The 21,844-nt window shown below is 47.0% G+C and overlaps 1 protein-coding gene across 6 annotated transcripts; it reads left to right on the top strand.

The window, feature by feature from the left end:
* Positions 1 to 569: 569 nt before the first annotated feature.
* LOC139047954 (BTB/POZ domain-containing protein 6-B-like) lies at positions 570 to 20,023 on the top strand. Of its 6 annotated transcripts, none has more exons than XM_070522157.1 (5): positions 570 to 697; positions 1,676 to 1,738; positions 2,106 to 2,323; positions 3,358 to 3,649; positions 18,721 to 20,023. In XM_070522157.1, exons 2-5 carry the CDS (start codon positions 1,733 to 1,735, stop codon positions 19,084 to 19,086), a joined length of 882 nt encoding a protein of 293 aa, XP_070378258.1. In that variant the 5' UTR covers positions 570 to 697; positions 1,676 to 1,732; the 3' UTR covers positions 19,087 to 20,023. The 6 variants fall into 6 exon arrangements, with proteins under 6 accessions (XP_070378258.1, XP_070378253.1, XP_070378257.1 ...); XM_070522152.1 differs by having other exon boundaries at positions 18,655 to 20,023; XM_070522155.1 differs by lacking the exon at positions 570 to 697 and adding an exon at positions 1,121 to 1,139 and having other exon boundaries at positions 18,655 to 20,023.
* The last annotated feature ends 1,821 nt before the right edge of the window (positions 20,024 to 21,844 follow it).

Here is a 21,844-nt window from a genome sequence, read left to right as displayed (position 1 = left end):
ACTTGCTGTCATTGTAAAAAAGACATTGTAAAACAACTGGCATAACTATACCGGGATAGCAGTAGAAGCTTCCTTTTAGTTAAGGTTTGGGCGTGGTAAACAAAGGCGGTACGAACGTAGGCACGTCCACGAGAAAGCCGCCAACGTGCGCAAGACACGTGACCTACGCTTGAATGACGCAGCTTGAATTCTCGAAGCAACGACGCGGGCTACAAAAACGCCACCGTAGAGGAACATGTGCTAATGTTTACAGCCTGCAGCTCTTTAATGCGCGCTCAAAGCTGGGGGCACGTAGGTTTTCTCACTCCGCCCTCATCGGAAGGCAGCCACCGCATCAGGAAATTGAATCCGCGATCTCTGTAGAACCGCCGCAGCAAAGTGAAGGCAGAACACGATGCGATACGTATAGCGATTTTGAATGTGACAGACATTAGCGACAATTGCTCGCCGTCCTTGCACACCAGGAACGGTGTTTCGTAATATCCACTTATTCATTCTTTCGTTATCATCAGTGAGGCTGGCGTTATCGGCGGTGGCCGAGGCAAAGGCCAAAGTACGTGTGATATGAACTGGATCATTGGGAAATAGGACAAATGCGTGCGAACAGTCCGACTCAGCGTTCCGTCAAAGGGAACACTTTAGGTGCTCTCGTACACCGAAGTACACGCCGCAGCGCGAGCTTTGCCGCACGTTTCGTGTAAGTTCGACGAATCTACTTTCTTTACCAGTCCTCTCGCTCACAGTGTGTGAACCGCAGACAAGCGCCCTGAACTTCGTCGCGTACGCCCTCGGAGGCCTCACCTCTGCCTGCGACCACCACGCTCCGTCTCTCCTCTAGTACACTCTACTCTCCAACATATCATCATCGCGCGGCGTGCTTTGGCGCATAGGGTGCCCGCAGCGACGCCCTCACTCGTCATGCTCTTGCACGTGCTTGCGAGCTTGGCGTATAACGTTGTAATCTTATTGGCCAGTTCACCCGCCTGTTTGTGTGTGTGTGTGCGTGTGTGCGCGCGGCTGTGGTGAGCTCAGTGGGCTTCGCAGCGCAACGTATCGTTTTGTCACGAGGGCGATGGCGCATCTTCTCGGTGCTGTCGCGCCGCTGGTACCGTGAGCACTCGAACGACGCACCAGCACGCGTACGTTTGTGCCATTATCATCACTTCCGCCATCTTGCTTGTTTTAGACACGGCTATTTATCTCGGCGCTACATTTCTAGACCGTGCATTCGCTGTGTTGGCGTCCACCACTGGAAACGCTGGCGCTGCCGTCGGCGTGACGTGTTCTGAGGGATCACGTGAAGACCGCCGCCGTGACGGCTGCTCCGGAGGCGCTGAAGCGAGCTGAAAACGATAGTTCAAAGTCCCACCTGCGCTGCTGCGATTCTGATTACGTGAGGAGGTTTTCTCGCTTAGGGTGTGTGCTTGACAACACGTGAAAGCATTATAATAGGCAGCGGCTGCCTTTGAAGGCGCCGAACATTGTAAGCTACTGCTATGCGTGTAATGGTAAATGGATAATGCGTAATTGGATATGCGTGTAAGGGGTTTGTAGCAGTTATGTCTGTTTCCCTATGAACGGATGGAACGCGATATCAAAACTGTGTTTGTGAATTGTGACCCACTGAATATTATTGTAGAGCGCCTACTTTAACCGCAGCTACTGGTTATCGCAGATTGACTCGACATTCCCTCTCGCTGATATCCAGTGACAGACGACGACGGGAACGACAATGCCTGTGAGTGTGTGTTTTATTTGTTGTTTTTTTGCGGATTTCCTACGTTCATAACGCTAGATTCTCTCGTTAAAAACATAAAAACGCATATTGGAGGTTATAAGTCCCGGAGTGATTGCGTCACACATGGCAGCATGCGTTTATTTGGTGCCCCACTTTGAAAGCGACACTAGATGTCGCTACCAGCGTCGTCGCTAGCTTTGGACGTATGCCGTGCCCCTTGCGTAAACCACAACACGCATAGCTTACACGGGTCGTGGACTGTCTTCTTTATGCCGAGAGAAACTTTACGGTGAAATCAACTTGCATGGCGGCCAATTCAGACGAGTTTTGTAGACATGCTCCTTAGAGAGCCGATGACGCTTTGCAGTTGAACTTGGAGAAATTCCTGGAAAGTGGCGAGCTCGCTGACGTGGAGTTCGTCGTGAAATCGGAAAAATTTGGCACCTCGAAGACCTTCAAGGCTCACAAGCAATTACTGGCCTTGAGTAGTGAAGTTTTCAAAGCCATGTTCTACGGTCAGCTTGCCGAAAAGGACACTGTGGTCATCACGGACCTCCACCCTGATGGATTCTACGGCCTTCTGAAGTGAGTGCATTGCAGCCGTGTTGATTCGCCGTCGTCAGCCATCACCCTACTATGACTTTTTCGAATGTCCCGTGCCTTCGATCTTGAAAACACACGCGTGCATTCTTAACAAAGTGTAAGCGTGGCCCTTACCAAGCGCACGTGAAGACCCGTTCTAACGGTTTTCTAAAGAGAGAGAAAAACAAAACGTGAATTTTAAAGCATAATTTGAAGCTTTTTTCTGTGCAATTAAACACAGCCTCTACTTTCGGTGAGCAGAGACCACGGTTGCTTCGTCATGGTCACAAAGTGCACATGCCATCCAGCCAATTTCCGCCGTCTTTCCATAGCTTTTGAATCATAAAGCGCAGTCTAGAAAGTCGCTTTTGAAGCAATTTTTTTTTCAACTTGCAAGTCGCTAAGTCGCTTTTCATTGCTTTTGAATCGTAAAGCGCGATCTAGATCATGATTTTCGAAGAACCTTCTTTGAACTTCGAAGTCGCTAAAATGTCGCCAATGCTTCTGCCGTGTTGGTAAAAAATGGCACTGGTGGCTCAAGGGAAACATTTGTCGCTAAACAGACCATAAGTTTTCTAAATCTAACGAGAAAATCGCTAAAGCATTTCCTGAACCATCCGGTATCTAAAGATCACTCGAGCGAGTATCATATATGACACTCTGCGGTTGCATCGATTGCAACATATCGGTGTGATCCACTTAATTTTGTCAGTTATTCAGCCGTCTCGGATAATTTTTTTCTCTAAAGTACAGGCTGTTCTGAATCTGCCGACTGTGCTGCTTTCTATTGCGTTCCATGAGAAATAATGTGCCCTATATAAAACACGCATTCACGCCATTACTGTATCTTCAATATTTGTCTCTTGGTCTCTCTGTGCAGGGGTTGCATTATAAGCGTGTGTTGTCTTAATTTTTTTGATGCATGTTAAGGACGAGGCTTGTTCATTCGCCCGTCCTGATGCATTGTATTTCCATTGTATACTTCCTGAAAAGGTAATCCGTGAAAGACATTTGGCCACCTCGCTTTTGTTGTGCAGGTACGTGTACGCGGGACTGACCAGGATCGCGAACTGCTTCGAAGCCTTGCACACAAATGCTGCAGCAGAGAAATATCTCTTCGAAAAGCTGGCAAGTGCGTGCCTGGCCTACCTTCGCATGCACGTCGACGCCAAAGAAGCTTGTCTCTTGCTCGACTGTGCCTTAGAGAGCGGCTACGGATCGCTTGACAAAGTGGCAGAGGCAGTGCTCGTTAGCGATGCCGAGGCTGTGCTGCGTTCCGACGCGTTCCTCAGTAGCCGCCTGGAGACGGTGCATCTTGTTCTGGACAAGGTAACAGCTAATCGCATGACAAAAATTTCACACGAAGATTGCTTAGCATGAAACTCCGCTGTAGAATGGGCTGCATTCCTTCGAGCATGATTTCGAGCAAAAAAAAAGAAATCGCGTGCGCTAACGGCAGGGAGCCGGCGAACGGGTGGCAAAGTTCAAAGGACGGCGCTGCTTTAGTGCGCACGGCAACAAACATCGGTGTTTAGTTCGCCTTTGCACGCATAGATGTGGTTAGTAGCAGTTGTTAAAGCGTTTCTTTAGCTGTCGCGTGCATCGTACAGGAATTAATGTTTGTCGTGTTGGGAAATGTCCATAGACGGTTTTATTGAGTGCGCCGCCATATTGCGATGGCAGCGCCGTCTGCCGTGCGGCGCCATGCTGGTATGTAGGATCGCGCTGGAGGGTACCCGGCGAACGCGCTGTTGTCTAAGAGTGACCAGTTTTCACGCTTTCCCGATAGGGTTCAACAAGTGGTTTGGATTGGGAACCTTATTATAGAGTCTTCACTAGACCTTTAGCTTCGATATTGCCGAACATTGAACGGTGACGGGCCTAGAATTGCTCCCGCAGCTCTGCCCATGATAGGAACAGGGGGTGAGTCAAGCCTGAACATCGTCAGTACGTAAAGTATACGTGTATGGTATTATTATTGTATGTCTAGCCTTGAAATTTATTAAGGTATCATTGGATCAGGAGACAACAATCAGATGCTTTTCCATGCGTCATTCGGTGTGCCGCACCAGCGTACATCCCAATTCACGTAACAGTTAAGCTCCGAGGAAACACGTTTTGCTAGCTTTCCTGCTCCTATATTTTTGTGGTACGATTTTATGAACATTGTTTATCTGGCACCCGGTTATCAGGCTTTACAAAATAAAGAAATGTAATATAACTCGATCGAAAGGGCTGTTAACATTAATTGAATGAGCTTATGACAATGGCCACGAATATACCACAATCAACCAAACGCACGCTACGCGTTGAAAGATTATGCGCAATCTTAGGTCTCGAATGGTGCCTGTGCGCGGAAGGGGACGGCGCCTACTCGAGAGAGCTGAAAAACGAACAACTACTCTTAGCAACGGCAACATTATTTTCTGCAGTAATATACAGCGCGCGATGAGCGGCGTCGACAGCTTGACGGCGAGATTCGGAAGCAAAGGAGAGCCTATGTGAACCATAGGGCCGGCCGGCACACGGTGGGCATGGCTTTGGTTATAGAATATTACAGTTGAAGTATGTACCTGGTCGTTGGAGGTTACAGTTGGAATATGTATCTGGTGAACAGCTGGTCAGCATGGACCCTTGGTTCGGGGTTCCAAAATTTTCCTTGTAAGAACAGCATGAACATGGTGTAAATAAAATTGAACACTCAATTTTAATAGCCGACTTGCCTGCATAACCGCGAATCGTTCGAAAAAACTCTTCTGTGCTTCGTCCCTCGTGCGGCCTTAGAAGCGTCCCTGAAAGCTATGAAACAATTGCCTTGTATGGCAGGGAATTTTTTATTGTGGCTCTTCACTAACCACTTAAGCGAGCAATGTAACAAATTCGCGTTTAAAGTGAACAGCACTAATTGCTACGGTTCTTTAAACACTATAGTTTCGTGTCGTCGAAACTTTTTCACAATTTCGTACACGCTCGCCGCGATCGTGCCAAGGAATTGCATGCTTTAGCGCGGAAAATGATGCCCCATACCCTTTTGCGTCCCTTAGCCACGCACGCGGCCAAAACGAAGCGCGGGCATCCAAGCAACCGATTTCCTGGCGTCATTGAAACACCTGTCAACGTACCGTGCTCCAGAGTTACTGGGATGAGAGCGCTTCAAGCGGGCGACGCCAACAAGCTGCGTCGTAGAAGGGTAGACACGAGACGAGCATTCGCGTAAGTCGCATCGCTTAAGCTATCGGTGATGACGAAATGGCCAGTGTACTGAACCAGAGTCTTCTGGACTAGACCTTTCTTTTCGTGCTGAAGTTAGGGCAACTTTTCAATGAAATGCCAGAGGCTCGAAGTCCCGCATCTCGGATTTGCGTCAATTTGCCTTGAAGAATGGGTTTCCTATACTTGTTATTTGTGAACCGAATGTGTCAATTCCATACAGATAATCTGGTTAGGAAGTTTTTTCTTCTTCCACAAGCGAGGAACCATGCAACGTTCTCATTTACACCCGCACGGACTTGACCTATGTTTTGCATACTGTTCAGCCTCATGACTACAACCAATACGTATGTCTCCGCGTCAGAAAAAGGAAACTGTCTTTCACTCTTATTGGTTGTTACATCTCCCCATTGAGGCAGTTTGAATGTGAAAGACTGAAATATATATTAAAGGCAAATTATGGCCCCTGGGTCATAACTGGGGACTTCAATGCGCACCACTTGCTTTGGGGAAGCACCAAGATCTACACCAGGGAAAGGAATGTTATGTCGCTTGCCTCTGATTATGACATCTGCATCATGAACGATGGTAGCCCGATCTATGTGCGCGGTCCGGTGTGTAGCAGCTGCCTCGACTTGAACTTAGTGACACGGAGCTTCACGTGTTAAATGGTTTTGCGACATCGAGACTCACGGAAGTGACATATTTAACAGAGAGAGGCGGGAGAGTTGGTGGTCGATATTGGAATGCATTATGTAACCGCGCAAACGTCAACGGACCTGTGTGGACCAGTGTCCTGTGTGTTCCTTCTCCGTCCGCTGTCGTTTGCGCCGTTACATAATGCATTCCAATATCACGGAAGTGATCACATCCTACCTACCTAAATATTAATAGACTCACTCGGTCTTGCTTTCGTGCTGTCCAGACTATGTTTACGTCGCTTATGAAAGAAGGCTGTCGGGGAGGTTTCGCCGTCAACGTCGACGACACCATCGCAGAAGCAATGAAAGCTGCCAAGTGTTTATTATCGCAGCCGCCAAACGGAACAGATTTCGACTCAGCACTTGAGAGACTTCGTGCGATTCGATGGTGTGCAGAGCGACGGTACATACGTAATAAATCAATTTATGATCTCAAAGACGCATGACGCATTCAGAAGAAAGTTCGGCGTCCCCCAGACAAAGTAGAGAGTGACGATGGAAGGCCTCATGTGAATCACTGCACCCACGCAAACATCTTTCATATATATGGAGCACAGTCCGATGTCTTCGTTCATCTTCGCAACCACAACACCAATTCGCAGCTTTGGCCCTCCATCGCGGCCAAAATTAGTTTTGGTGTGATGGAGGAATCCTGTGCGAAAGGCACTGGCGAGCCTGTCAACACCGACATTGATGTAAGTGACCTCCCTGCGGCTAGTGTACCAGGAATGAACGGGTCCTTTACCATGAACGAACTCCAAGCTGCCCTGACCGTTTCTAAACGATCATCCTCTCCACGCCCTGACGGCGTCACCTATGCTGCCGTGGGACACCTTGGACAAGAGGCAAGAAGGGCGCTTCTGGACAGTTTCAACAGCTCCTGGCATAGAGGTACAGCTCCTCGGCAATGGAAGTCGGCTGGTGCCTTTGCTAAAGCCGGGAATATCTCCGCTGGACTTGGCGGCATATCACCCTATCGCTCTGCCCAGCTGCATCGGAAAAATGAGAGAAAGGGTGGTCCTTGCACGTCTAGAATAGTATCTCGGGCGTTGCAATGTCTACCCCGCTTCCATGGCAGGCTTTCGTCGAGGTCTTTCCTCATTTGATAGCTTCATTGACGGATAAGGTTTGGGCAACAGGAAAAAATCCGTAAGCGCATATCAGTTGCGCTCTTTCCCAACGGGAAAGCCGCGTATGACAACGCTGCACAAGACGCCGCCATCAGCTCACTGAAGACTATAGGAATCGGCGTCCCTATGCTTCGCTGGTTATCCGACTAGATAACTCGCGGGTGTTTCTTTTGCACAAACAGAAGATGGCCCCACAGCTGAATATTACACTAACTGCGGCGTGCCCCGAGCAGGAGTATTGAGGCCCACGTTGTTCAATGTGACGCTCATTGGACTAGCTGAAGTTTTACCGAAAACAATCTACCTCTCGATATACGCAGATGACATAAGCCTTTAGACTTGCACGGTTACTCGCCTTCAGGTTCGCGTGATTGCAGCGGGCAGCAACTTTGACATCAACATACCTTCAAACATAAGGCTTTACTGTATCGACCGAGAAATGTCCATTGATGGCATTCACATTTAAACCTATGACATTATACCCAGTCTCGATTAATGGACCCACTATCACCTATGGAACGACCCGTCGATTCGTGAGTGCAATAATCAACAGTAATCTTTCCCGGAGCCCTCATGGCACGTACCCAATGAAAAAACTGTTGTCGATCGCCCAGGTACTTAGATTCATGTGCTGGAAAACATGGGGCACATCTGTACGCTTCATGCTTCAGTTGTGCCGAGCTAAATCCCTAGGGTATCCACGCTACAGCCTTCCAGTGTTGTACAGTACGTGCCAGTCAAATATGGAGAGCTTACAGGAGCAAGCATTGCGCACGTGTTTAGGACTTCCTCGCCGTGCCTCAGCAGCTGCAACAATCGTGCTCGCCAAAGATAATCCCATTTACTACTGTGGATTGCCTTAGTATGCATATCCGTCGTCTTCCCCGCGTCCCCGATCATCACTTCGCCGATACCTTGTGCAACGTTTTCTGAAGATATAATCACCCATACAGATTGTCTTTCATTATGATACATACCAACGGAAAGCCTTCATTGCCCATGTGGCGTCTCCAACAGCCTCAGGTGCGCCTAAGTATTCCGTGTGTCAAGAAGAAGGCCAATCACACAAAAATAGCTCTGAAACAGATCACGCTGTTAATAATCAATGAGACATACGGAGACCGTATACACATCTATACTGATGATTCAGTCTCACCTACCAACTCTTCAGGTGTCATCACTGTCGGTGTTGTCTTTCCGGCTACGAAAACCACAATGAAATTCAAGCTTTCACACATGACAACAGCAACGGCGGCAGAGCTTACTGCCCTGCTTGCTGCTGTCAACTACCTCCTGCAAGAGACACCTAAAATAGGTCCTTTTTTGCGACTATAAAGCCGCACTTCAGAGTCTGCATTTTGCCCTCTATAATAGGACTCATGGGCAGCTGACGTGGAATAAGAGAAAATCACCATCAAGCTATCGCTAAAGGGCATTAAATTATATGAGCTCGCTGACTACGCCGCCCGGTCTGCCCATATGGAAGCCGGACCAGTTCCAATCGCCTTATCCAGAAACGCCGCTGCAAGAAAGCTTCATATCGTGGCGAAATCTATGACACACGAATATTGGTCTTCTCCCAACCTCCCGTAGTGTCATCTTCATAGGCTGGGTCCATCCTTTAAGCTATAAGTGCCATCAAAAGTTTCCCGCTCTGAGGCGACAGTATTGTGCCGCCTCAAGCTCGGGGTGGCATTTACGATGGCCTGCTCGTTCCGCATTGGAATGGGGGATACGCCCATGTGCGACTCTTGTGGAACCAGAGAAACGATTGAACACATCCTATGTATCTGTCTCCAGCACGACGTCGAGGGTGAAGCTCTCCGGACAGCACAGAGCCAGCTGGACTCTACCATTTTCAGAAATTAAGATCCTTGGACCATGACTGTACGCGTCGATGGCAGAGAAAGCCACGAGAGCGTTGTTGAAATACTTCTAGTTGACAGGTCTTGGCAATCGTGTGTAGTCTCGGTGCGAACCTTCAAATGTGCGCGAAGCTGTGTTCCGTCTATCTCGCCTCATTCTCTACGTTCCCATACCCCTTGCCCCAGTGCAGAGTAGCAAACCGGAAGTGCCTCTGGTTAACCTCATTGCCTTTCTTGTATTCTATTTCTCTCTCTCTCTGGCACAGACTGTGACTGCGAAGGCGTCAAAAGCCATGCTGTGTTATCCTTGTCGTTCGACACAGCCCGATGGCGTGAATCGTTGCTGATCTCGGAGCGCCGCTGGGAGACCCATGAACGGAGCTGAGATTTGCCACCTGTTTACTGAGCACGGTGGAGAGCCTGAACGATATGAGTCCACGTGGAGAGTAAATTGCACAATGGTGTCAAGCAACTATGGGGTGGCCGAACATAAAGGGGGAAGAGGAAGAGGCTGTAACCAGTAGTTTCTTGGCATGCCGTGTTGCAGGAGTATGTGGTAAAGGACAAGATGTCATACCAATTTTGTGCCTGGAATCTACACACCTCGAAAGCATGTTCGTCAAAGTCCGATTGGTACGCTTAACGATACCATTCCTCTGCAGGTGATATGGGGCCTCGTGAGGACACTGGAACACATACAGACGCAAGAGCTCTCCGACTACGTCGGCCACGAACTGGTGGCCGCCATCGCTCACATTATGTGGGCATTTATGACACGTTATAACAAAGGGAGCATAAAGGACAAAATTTTCCTACCCATGACCCTTGTAATCGCTGCGGTTTCAGCATATTTCGCCTGTTTATCGATTAAGACTGCAGTCCAACGGTTGTCATTGGTTCAGTGCGGGTAGGGACTGAGATCTACTTCAACCCTTTCGAAAAAAGACGATGGCAGTGTTACAAGGTGAATGAGTCCGAGCGGAGCATTATTAGGACTTTTGCTAGCGCTTGTTACCAGTGGTCACATACGTTTCTGTATCCTGTCGAAGTCGAAAATGCCACTTACTGGACTCAAGCATTTCACGTTATCCTACGTTGCCTCCATGTACGGATACACCGAACATGTTTCTGCAATTGGTTCTGTAAAACAGACCTCCTCCGCGGCAGCTTACATGGTACCTGGGATGAGGATCACGCAACAGACAAGAAAAGAGGTTCGCACCACAACGACTGGAGGTGTGAACCCCAGTGTGTGTGAACTGACGAGAAGATCATAAAATTTCATTTTTACCGGTATGACATCAACGCAACAGTTAAAGATAAGACAGCGAACGTCGTCAACAGCAGCTGGGTCGACCAGCGTTCGAGAAGCAATCCGTTACATACTGCAACAAAACCTCCATAAATGGACAGTGTTCTGTGATTCAAAACCGGCGCTGCAACTCATGAGCAATTATATGAATCACAGAACCGCATATTTGTCCTCTGGTTTACGACATCATGGCTCTGCTTGCTGACTCGTCTCAATCCGGGCGTACCGTTGTGCTGCAGTGGATTCCTAGCCATTGTGGCATAGCTGGAAATGAGCAGGCTGACGCGGAGGCAAAAAGGGCGCACACTGACGAGAAGAGTATAAAACTTCATTTCTCCCGGTATGACATCGACGCCTTGCTCCACAACTCCACCAAAGCCCCTATGACGCGGTAGTGGGACAATACCGAACATCGGCAAAAGCACCTCCATAGACTTGACGTTCGTTTGCGATTCCGGCTTCTACTTCGGCTGCGGAGACGCCAGGCAACACTTATCCATCGATTACGGCTCGGTGTGGCGTACATTCGCCGATAACTCTAAAAGATTGGACGCAAAGGGGACCCTGACGGTAGGGTCGGTCACACTCACGAGACAATAGATCACTTACTTTGCATGGGCCCTCTAAATGCGGCAGAGCGAAGGACACTTAAATTTAGTGTTGACAGATTTAAATTTACTGTTTGCTGTTTGGGCTACCGCTCCCTTTCGAAAGAAAAGCTTTTAGGCGCGTGGCAGAAAAGTTGAACATGCCCAACGCACCATAAAGTTCCTGTTGAACTTTCTATATGAGACTGGCTTAGACGGTCGTCTCTAGAACCTGTGAAAACAGGTCTTTTGATACGGGAAGACAGTGCCAAATGTATTTGCGCGATAAAGTTTTGCGTGGACGAAATTACTCCTGCGTGTAGTGTGCTTGTAGCGCACGTCCGCTTATTAGGCAGCGTGTATATAGCAGCTCATTGCACTAAATGATAATCACCTGCCACCTACCTCTCCCTGTATATCCCACTTCTCCTCACCCCAGTGAGGAGTAGAAGGCTAGACACATGCTCTCTAGACCAACCTCTCCTCCTTTCTCTTCAGTAAAATGTACTCTTCATCCTCCTTCACTACGCTAACTCGTCCCCAATGAAACCTTCTCCACTTCTGTGTGCTCGTTGCCGCTTGTCAGCCAAGCAGATAAGAGGAACCTGTCGAGGTAGGCAATGCTATTCGTTTCGGAAGCAATCAAACGTGACCTATATACGAGGAGAGTGTTTGACTGAGCTTTTCAAACAACGCCACGGGTCACAGCCCGATGGCTGTGTCGGCGGTTGCGCAAATGAGACGTCAAGAGATTGAAATAAAAGCTGATTGGAATAGTTTTCCGTCGCAGGGCCCCTGGTACACGTCTTTGGTGATCTGTTCGGAAGATGACCAACCTTGTCCTCTTCCGTCATCGGAGGCTCGACAGCCTTGCACAACTTTGTAGCGTTCCTAGTTAAAGGACACAGTAGACTTAAAGCATTGCTGTGGAACTGGCGTCCATCTTGTCTACCTTTATTTCTCACTTCTCCCTTCTCTTCTTCTGTCCCCCCGGTTCCCGCGCTTCTTCATCTTCTATTCGAAGGCTCATACCGCTTCACCCTTCCAGGTTTCTTTTGCTAACCCCTCCTGGGGTAATACTTGAAAACGTTTCCAATCGAAGCACATTCAACTGAGCCCCGTTCACCAATGTACCACACAGTCTTCAATATTCCTTTCTGAGTGGCTGTCTTTGTCACAGAGTAAGGACCATAAAATTTGGCACTGGATTCTCTTACTCCTTTCCTAACTAGGATGAGGTCGGTGACTTGAATGTCTGGGATAGCTGAGCAATGTCTCTTGTCAAAATTTTTTTTCATTCGTTTACGGTACCTCTCCTCCTGTGATTTTTGTTTCCTTTCCTCGACGATCTTGAGATTGTCTAACAGCCCCAGTTCAAGGTCCGCTTGAAGAATAGGGGTCTCTCCTGAAGAAGCGAACTGCGGGCTGCATCCCAAGCCACTGGTGTAGGAGCGATTGTGATGTCTTACAGCTGCTTCTAAAGAGCATTTCCATCCACCAGGGAAACTATCGTACATCCTAATGTATTGCTTCACATCTCGTATAGCGCGCTCTGCAAGCCCATTCGCCGCGGGATGGTATGGTGCACAGAATTTGATTGATATATTGTGGTCTCGAGCCCATCTTGCTAATTTTTCACTCTTGAACGCTGGTCCGTTGTCACATACGATCTTTCTGGTTGTCCTAAACATATCCCGTTTGAGGAGGGCGATGACACTATTCGCATCTTCTTGTCCTGCCCGTGCCGCGACCATCCTGGTGCACTCATCTATGGCCAGAAGAAAAGCTTGCGTTTTTCGGACTCCTTCTCGTTTCTTATTTAGCTCGGCAAAATCCAGGTGTATAACTTCAAAAGGCACGTTCGAGTGGCAAGGTATTATCATGGCGTCTGTAGGCTGCTTGTATTTCACTTTGTTGACTTGACAAATGTGGCATGAACGAACGTATTGATTGACGTCTTCTTTCATGTGAGGCCACGTAAATCTCTTGACTAGCTTGTTGTATGTGCGCCAAAATCCGTCATGTCCTCCAGATTCTGGGCTATCGTGGTACAAATAAAGCACCTTGGGAACCAGCGTTGGCGGGACTTGATAGCGACCTGCCATAAAAATTAATTGTTCAGTGCCTTCCCACAATTTTACTTCATTGATTTCTTCCGATTGTTCTTTATTGGCCTGTATCATCAGTCGAGACAATGCATCTGCATCAGTCAAAAGGGGTCCAGGTCTGTGGGAGATGGTGAAATCAAACTGCTGCAAGTAGTTCACCCATCTGGCGATACGTCCCTTAGGTTGGGTCATATTCAAGAGATGAGTGAGTGCCTGGTGATCCGTGAACAAAGTAAACTTCGCACCTTCTAGGTACGTACGGAAGTACTGAATTGCTTTAAGGACAGCAAGCGCTTCCTTTTCAGTAGTGGTGTAGTTGACTTCAGGTGGCTTGAGGGTGTAGCTGTAGTAGCCTACTACATGTCGCTTTTCTCGGCCGGATGCTTCTGGACATTTCTGGTACAAGACTGCACCTGTTCCATAATGTGAGGCGTCGGTATTCAGTTCAAAGGGTAAAGTGAAATCTGGTATGCGTAGAATAGGGTCAGCAGAGATTCTGTGCACCAGATCACGGTAGACTCTCTCACATTCCTCATCCCACTCAAATGGAACTTCTTTCTGCGTTAGGCGCGTGAGGCATCTTGTTTTTATAGCAAAGTCTTTTATGAAAGGTCTGAAATGTCCTGCTAATCCCAAAAATACACGCAATGAGTGGACGTCATACGGTTTAACCAGTTGGGATATTCTCTCGACGGACTCTTGTTTCGTGCTTTTGGTAGTCCCATCAAATACTCTTCCAAGAAACACAACTTTTCTTTGAAAGAATGCACTTTTCTTAAAATTAACCTTGAGTTGTGCCAAGCTCAAGGCATTTAATACCTGAGAAAGGTGTTCCTGATGTTCAGCCTCTGTTTTGGAGAAGACGATAATATCGTCTATGTACACGTTACAAAAGACACCCAGAAAAGGCTTCAGGACTTCGTTCATAATCTTCTGGAACCATGCTGGCGAGTTTTTCCAGCCGAAAGGAAGCCGGTTATACTCGTACAGATCAAAGGGCGTGATAAAAGCAGTGTACATTTTTGTTTCTTCGGTTAGCGGGATCTGCCAGAAACCTTTGCACAAGTCAATGCGTGAAAAAATCCGGCAACCACCTGTCTCATCTATAATCGTGTCTATCTTCGGCATGGGAAATGGTATAAGGTCTGTTTGGCGATTGAGAACCCTGTAATCTGTGCACAGTCGGAAAGTTCCATCTTCCTTCGGCGCAATAGTTATGGGAGAAGCGAAGGGTGACACCGAAGGCCGGATTATATCGGCGTCTAGCATCTCCTGCAATTCTTTCTTCAACCATATCTTACGTTCTCGTGACATGTTATAAGGTGATTTTCGGATGACGGTCTTGTCAGTTAGTTCGAAAGGCACCTTGTGCGACTTCATCTCTTGTGGATAGCTTCCTACGCATACCAGTTCAGGGTAGGTCGTTGCAATATCTTCCGCGCACTTGACAATTCTCAGGTTATCTTTTCTATCTTGCTGTGTCTCTTCCCTTGATAGTCCTTCCACTAAAACTGCATCGTCCCAATATACGTTGATTTTTAGTTTCTTTATGTCTGGTCTGGATAGCAGAAAGTCGTACGTCACCCCCGTTATCACCAGTACGTCACTCTCTATTTCATGACCTTGGAACTCGATGTTTACTGAGGCCCACTGATTATGCATTGTCACTTTTCCATCGTACCCTTGCACCCGTAGTACTCTTCCACTATGCAGGTGACTTGAATCTACCATCTTGGCATTTATTATAGACACAGAAGCACCGCTGTCAACCAAAGCCATCATATGTCTATTTCCCACTTTGACAGGAATGTGAAGTAAGCTAGAGCAAGTTAAATAAACAGTCTCAGTTGTGGTCATCGGGTCGGACTGATCACCCTTGTTTATTAGTTTTTTGTTGTCGGAGACTCTTGAGCGTCTGAAAGTATGGGGACAGGGTCGTTGTCGACGTTATTCACTCGACCTCTGGGAGCACGCCAACCCAAGCTCTCTGTACTGCCTGCAAGGCGGCTCAGTTCTCGCGGATTACGGCTTGACCAATCCGCGCCGGTCCGTCTGAAGCGACTGCTTGAGCCAGCGGTTATATTTTCGTCTGAAGTAGATGGTATGTCGTGAAGGCACTCCAAGAGCCCGTCTATAGTTTTAGGTGATCGTGCTTGCGCTATCTTCAGGACTTCCGCGGGCAATCCGTGCATTATTAGAGCTACTATGGCAGAAGGAGGAAGCATAGGCTCGGCCAGCTTTAAAAGGCGGCGTTTTTCAAAGAAATACTCGACGGGGGAGCCCTGCGTGAATTTGAAATTGAGCGCGGCGTCCCATCTTTGCACTGGGTTGCTTCGGAATGTCTTCAAGAATTTTTCCTTCCACTGGTGCCAAGAGTTGCCAACATCTTCAATAATGTGCAGATCGTACCACTTACGTGCAACACCTCTTAAATAACTACGCATGTTGGTAATTTTGTCCTCATTAGAGTGCCATTTGTTCTTCCCAGCGGCATATTCATAGAATTCAAGCCAACTTTCTGGGCTTGAAGACTTGCCGTCGAAAGTATCGGGTTCGACAAATTTAGTCGCCGGCTTCTCAGCGTTTAGAGAGCTTATAAGTGACGTCACCAGTTGGTTTTGTTGCGCCATCTGTTCTTGTTGTAGCTGAAGAGCTTTCAAAACGAGGCTCACCTCTTCTGTCGAAGACCGTGATGCAGTGTTCTTTCGACGCATGGGTTCAAGAACTAATTCGTCGAAGATCGCCAGACGCAAGTTCACTTTCACCGCACCCTTCCGACGTAGTTCAGCAATGTCTATGGAAGCCTTCTCTAAAACCAGGTTCACGAGGTCTGCCGAGTTGAGTTCGCGAGGTAGTTCCACCGCTGGTTCGTCTTGAGCTTGGTATCTCGAAAAGATGATCTTCTCTGCGGAGGTCTCCTCGAGGAAAAATGTTACCCACATGTTGGAGTCAGTTGTCGGCTGCGCCAAAATATTGTAGCGTTCCTAGTTAAAGGACACAGTAGACTTAAAGCATTGCTGTGGAACTGGCGTCCATCTTGTTTACCTTTATTTCTCACTTCTCCCTTCTCTTCTTCTGTCCCCCCGGTTCCCGCGCTTCTTCATCTTCTATTCGAAGGCTCATACCGCTTCAAACTTTTTAGGCACTTGGATGTGTCTCGTGCAGGTTTCGCCGGGAACGTGTGCTCGCTGCATTAGTGTTTGCTCTGCTACATTTTTAGCCGCCGGATCCTAGTAGCACATCTTGGTTTCGTGTACTAGCTTCTTCCACCTTGTGAAAGTGTCTTTGGTTTCATGCCATGAATACGTGGTCTTCTTGAAAAAAAGGCAGCGTTGTCCAGCTGGGCGGTGGTATTGCACCCGTTCCTCTTCTTCCAGGCTTGCTCGTTCGTAGCGCTGTGCCATCCGTCCACCTCGTCCCCGGATTTTCTGGCTGATGTTTGTGGCTTGATTTAGGGCTGCCACGGGACGCTGACAGAAGAAGGCGAGTTTTCGTCTTCGCAAACCATCTCTGTTTCTAGACCGGCAATTCGGTGACTTCAGCAAAGCTCCACAGATTGCGCCTCCGTGTTCGGTTCGTCCTCATTCTTCGGTGACGCCGTTGCTTTACCCCGCGCGTCCACCAAAACTATTACGATGGGATATGCGTTGCGATTTGATGGTGATATGCATAAAGCAGTCATGAGCTACAGAACATATGTGCCAAATTTTCTGTTGTAATATTCCTATAGATGACTGTGGGGACATTTTTATTCAAATAATACTGGCCGATCGTACTTTCGGCTTAAGCCTAAGGCTAACTTTGGTAGACAAGCTAAGAGCCTCTTGTACTTGCATTCCTTAGGCAACATATTACACAATAAAAGGTATTGCAGTAAAACGCATTGTGGCGCTAGTTGGTGCACAGCTTTCAAAAGATGGAGCGACATAAGTGACGGCACACTAGGAGGGAACAAAGACAGGACAAGGCGCTACTTGCAACTGTTTCAAAATACCGTGGGAATTTCTTTGGATCACTTCATAGCACTCCCGGATTTTTATTTGCGTTCAACAGCTGTTTGTTTTGAAGGCCTGTGTTATGTGCAAGAGAAATGAGTTTCTATTGACTCGTGCATGGCTCCCGTACATTGCAAAATTTTCCTTTCGGGCAACGACAGAGCGCTATTCAATGTGTTTGACGGAGGCAAAGTGCTCAAGGTGTTTAGGTATGTTGATGATCTTTCAATTTTACTGATGGAACGATCTCCCATGACTTGCTCGCGCACTGTGCGGGGCATATTATCTGATCACAAATAGCAAAGCAAAGGCTTAGATTTTAATTTTAAACTAGCCACGGATAGCAGCTTGCAGCTTTTTGATCTTCACATAACCCTTACTGACGAAGGCTCCTGCTGCATGTACCGACTCCGTGCCCGCAAGGAATTGTTGCCGTATGACTCTACACACTCTAAAACTGTTAAACGTGCGATTGCCACTATGTGCCTCGAATCATCCCTTAAAAAATCGTGCTCTCATAAGGCATAAACAAGCTTCGACGAACAGATGTTGAAGTTGAGCAAGGCTTGCTTTCCTTGTTTGGTTTTAAGCGCAGTTTTGGAGGCGTTATTGAAAAAGGTGAAAAAAGAAAGCAAAAGCAGCAGTGAAGATGGTCAAACATTTGAAGATAAAGCTAAACCAGTGGTGATATTGTATTCTGTTGTTTTTTCGCGCCTTGAAACCTTGCTACATTGTGCCACCTGATTGGCTCTGATGACTCTAAGAAAGTAGGATGTTTTATTAAGCATACGAACCCTTTTGTGAAATGTGAAGAAGGGTTCGTATACCGCATACCGCTGAAGTGTGGGAAAGAGTATATAGGCCAAACTGGCCGATGTATTAATGAACGCCTGCGGGAGCATAAGCTTTCATTGAAAAATGGTTATGGTTTAAACTTGCCCCTTCATTGCAAGGCCTGCGGGAATGAGAATAAACAATTATGGGAAGCAACAATCATGTTTAAAAGTAATGATTCTGTACTGCATGAAATGTTGGAGGCCAACCAGATTAAGAAAGGAGGGGACGCCTGTGTCAGCACCCCGTCTCTGAATATTTACACAAATGGAAGCATGTTCTTAGATAAGTTGTAGATTTTGAATAATCGCGATTCCTTTCATATATATCTTTAGTATTCTCGCGCGCGCGCTTTCACATAATCAGTACACCTCTTTTTTCATCGCCCTCTCACCATGGCTATACGATCAGCCGCCCTTGACTGCAATAAACAGTTGCAAGTAGCGCCTTGTCCCGTCATTGTTCCTTCATAGAGTGTGCCGTCACGTCTGGCGCTTCATCTTTTGAAAAGATGTTACGCAACATACATTACAACAAAATATTTGCGCGAGGTATTGTGTGAGTCTAATAAATTGTGACTCCGCGACCGCAGGTGAGAAATGTACGAGAGATTTTCGTAATTCGTGCGGCGCTAAGGTGGACGCGATCATATTGCAAGTCGGGTGCCATGGACTTCAAGGCGACCATTGCCGCATTCCTGCCGAAGCTGAGGTTCTTGGCGCTGTTACCGCCGGAATTCGTGGAGTTCATCACCTCCGAGGACGCGCAAGGTGTGATGGAAAAAGAAGACGCGTTCACCATTTTGTGCTACCTGATCCACAAAGGGCGCACTGATCTGCCAGAGTGGGTATGCCGGGAGGATGTGAAACGCCTTGCGACATTGTCTGACAATGTATACAGTAGCAGCTCGACACGCCTTGGGACATTGCCTTGCCTTTTAGAGTCTGAATACAGTAGCAGCTCTGAATATGACTATCACAACTCTGAATATGACCCTCGCTATGACTATCGCTATGACTCTTAAATTAAAGGCAGATGATGTCTTGTTGAGAAACCACCGTGCCTGTTTGAACGAAATGTGTTGCAATAAAGAGACATAAATTGTGTAGCTCTTGACGCAGAGTTCCATACTTCATGAGTCATTGAATTCTTATGTAAATGAAGGAGTCGTTAGGACCAAATTTAAATGTCTTCAACTTTGTAGCAGAAACAAACACCAAGATTTCACACTGCTTATGTCACAACATCTTAATCAGTATATGTTGACCACTTTACGTACGGCACTACATTGTTTACGCCAGTTCTGCGAGAAGTGCAATTCAGAAAACGCAGTTTTCTTTCTTTAACAAATGCGTGCATAGAAGTTGAAGAAATGGGTGGTTATGTTTCGATGCAACGTAAACGGTTTTTCCACTCGCTTATCGCATGCTAATCCGCTGCAGTATACAAAATTGCATTATCTTGTTTGTTTTTCCTTTATTGAAGGGCAGCAAACCTGCAAATTCGATGCTTAACTTAAAACAACATATTGAATAAATCCCCGTCATTCCTTTTTCTTAAGCTGCAGGAGGGCCTAAACAGAAAAGCTTTCTCCCAACTGTCACTGTGTCCTTACTCTTTCCAACAAGTGCAGCAGAGACGCTTCACGCAATTAGAGACAACTGTTTAAAAAACATGCGTGCATCTCGCGAACGTTTGAATAGAAGGAAGTCTATAGCAAATCTTACTGTCATTTCATTGTTTGTAGGAACTTGTTCATATTGTTGCGGAAGGGAAGAATCAAGACGGGAAATATATTTACAGTATGTACGCGATTGAGAAGTACAAGTCCACAGAAGGCAAGCCGCTGAAGCGTCGTCGTCTTCAGCCCCAAGCTCATGCTCTTCCTCAATGTTGTGCAGAACAGTGTAACAATAGGTACGCTGGGTGATCTTTCAATAAATTTTCCAGTTGGTGGTACAGCGCTCGTCCTGTGATGTGTGTTCTTGATTGATGACTTCGTCTTCGCGCTGCTTCAACTATAACTCAAGAGGAAACAACTCGCCCAATTCAAGTTGTTGCTAATACGTACGCTTGCCGAGATGCCATATAGCGCTGCACTTCTTGTCCGAAACCAGTTAGATCGATTTTGGCGAGACATGCTGTATTTTACTTTCATCCGCGCTTCTGCACCGGGTAATTTATGGATCGAGGGGCTTTCATACTTCACTGGTAAATAATCATGAATGTGTGTTGGTACTGTGTGAAACATGTTCGTCTGTAAGCGAAATGTTCTCCGTCAAAGATTGCTTCTTTAGTTGTTGAAATCGTCAAGCTGTGATTGGCGTGTTCTTCGCAATGAGTGTGTCAGATTATTGAAAGCTGTTTATTCAGCACAATATTAACTTTAAAAATTTCACAGCAATGATGCACTCCAGAACGTGCATGGTAAATAAATATAGAATAAGAACTTTAAAAGATTTTGCAAATTGAACAAGTTTAAGAGGCATGTTGTTATTGCATATTTTTATATACCCCGTTAGTGACATCATTACCTTTTAGTTGAAGCTGTGCACCAATTCCGGTTAGAAGCATTGAAGCGGACAGCATTATTGCTATAGCATGACCTCTACAGTGACCGCTTACATGTTTACAGCGATGGATCCGTCATGAACACTAGTTAGGCAGCTGCGGTATTTGTCCCAGTGAAATCTACAGCGATAAAATTCACGACGTCGCACTTGAACTCAGCGATGGCTGTCCAAGTTCCAGCTCTGCGTGTAGCAATTCAAATGACTAATAAGGAGACGCCCCAGAAACGATCCATCTTCTGCAACTTCAAGGTCGTTCTCGAGTGTTTGCTCTCTGCATTACGCCGTTGACCCCATCAATGACTTTTGTGGACACACGAGCAATTTACCATCGGGCAATTGAGAAATGACATGGCATCGTATTTCAGTGGTTGCCAAGTGGTTGTGGTATCCTTGGAAGCGAGCAACCAGAGACAGCCTTCTCCACATGACAGTGGCGATTGCGTCGCTAAACCAATGTCGAGAACAGGCGCAGCGGGAGCGCTGTGTTCTCGAGCTTACTTTGGCCTAGTGGAATTCAGCAGACCTTAAAAATCAGCGCTTTTGTTCTCTGGATTGTCATCCGAATCTCCGCCTTCCACATGGCTCAACACGGCGAGAGGTAACTCTCACTTGTAGTCTGTTGCTTGGAGCAGCTTTTACTAATGCGTACTCCTACCTAATCGAAATGGCCGGAAATACAGAATGTCAATTTGTGGGAGAAAAGAGACGATAGCGCACTTTCGGCGTAATTGTGCTTGTTTCTAAATACGCAAAGAAAAGTAAACAGCCCCACTCTCGACAAGAGTGCTAACCATCCCCTTAATGGAGGCCACAAATGTCTTACCCTGGTCCCAGCCAACGTCTGCCCGAACAGCTTTAGTATGGCTAGTGTGCTTTTTAATAGCAACGGGACTAATCCAGAAACTATAGAGTGTGCGAAATGATACGTTCATCTTTTCTCCCTTCACCCCATCTCCCTGCGCAGAGTAGCTAACCGGGCGCTCAATCTGGTTAACATCTGCCTGTCACTTCGTTTTCCCTCCCTCTTGTGCATATGGCGCAACTTTCGTTAATAACCGACTCTAAATGTGTCACGAAATGCATTGTCGTTCCAAATTGAGAGTTTTTCATTCAGAAATAATCTGCTGTGCGGGAATACACTAAACAGAAATGTTGCAGATTTTGAGTATTAAAGCTGGTGCAAATCACAGAGTGCCGATAACGAGAACT

Source organism: Dermacentor albipictus, chromosome 7 (genome assembly GCF_038994185.2).
Source record: "Dermacentor albipictus isolate Rhodes 1998 colony chromosome 7, USDA_Dalb.pri_finalv2, whole genome shotgun sequence".
Classification (NCBI taxonomy): domain Eukaryota; kingdom Metazoa; phylum Arthropoda; class Arachnida; order Ixodida; family Ixodidae; genus Dermacentor; species Dermacentor albipictus.
This window is presented reverse-complemented; position numbering and strand designations above follow the sequence as displayed.

Excerpts from the sequence above, each read along its gene's own strand:
- LOC139047954 (XM_070522152.1), top strand. Across the intron at positions 2,324-3,357 it reads GGATTCTACGGCCTTCTGAA|GTACGTGTACGCGGGACTGA; the intron begins GTGAGTGCATTG and ends TTTGTTGTGCAG. Across the intron at positions 3,650-18,654 it reads TGCATCTTGTTCTGGACAAG|GTGAGAAATGTACGAGAGAT; the intron begins GTAACAGCTAAT and ends CCGCGACCGCAG.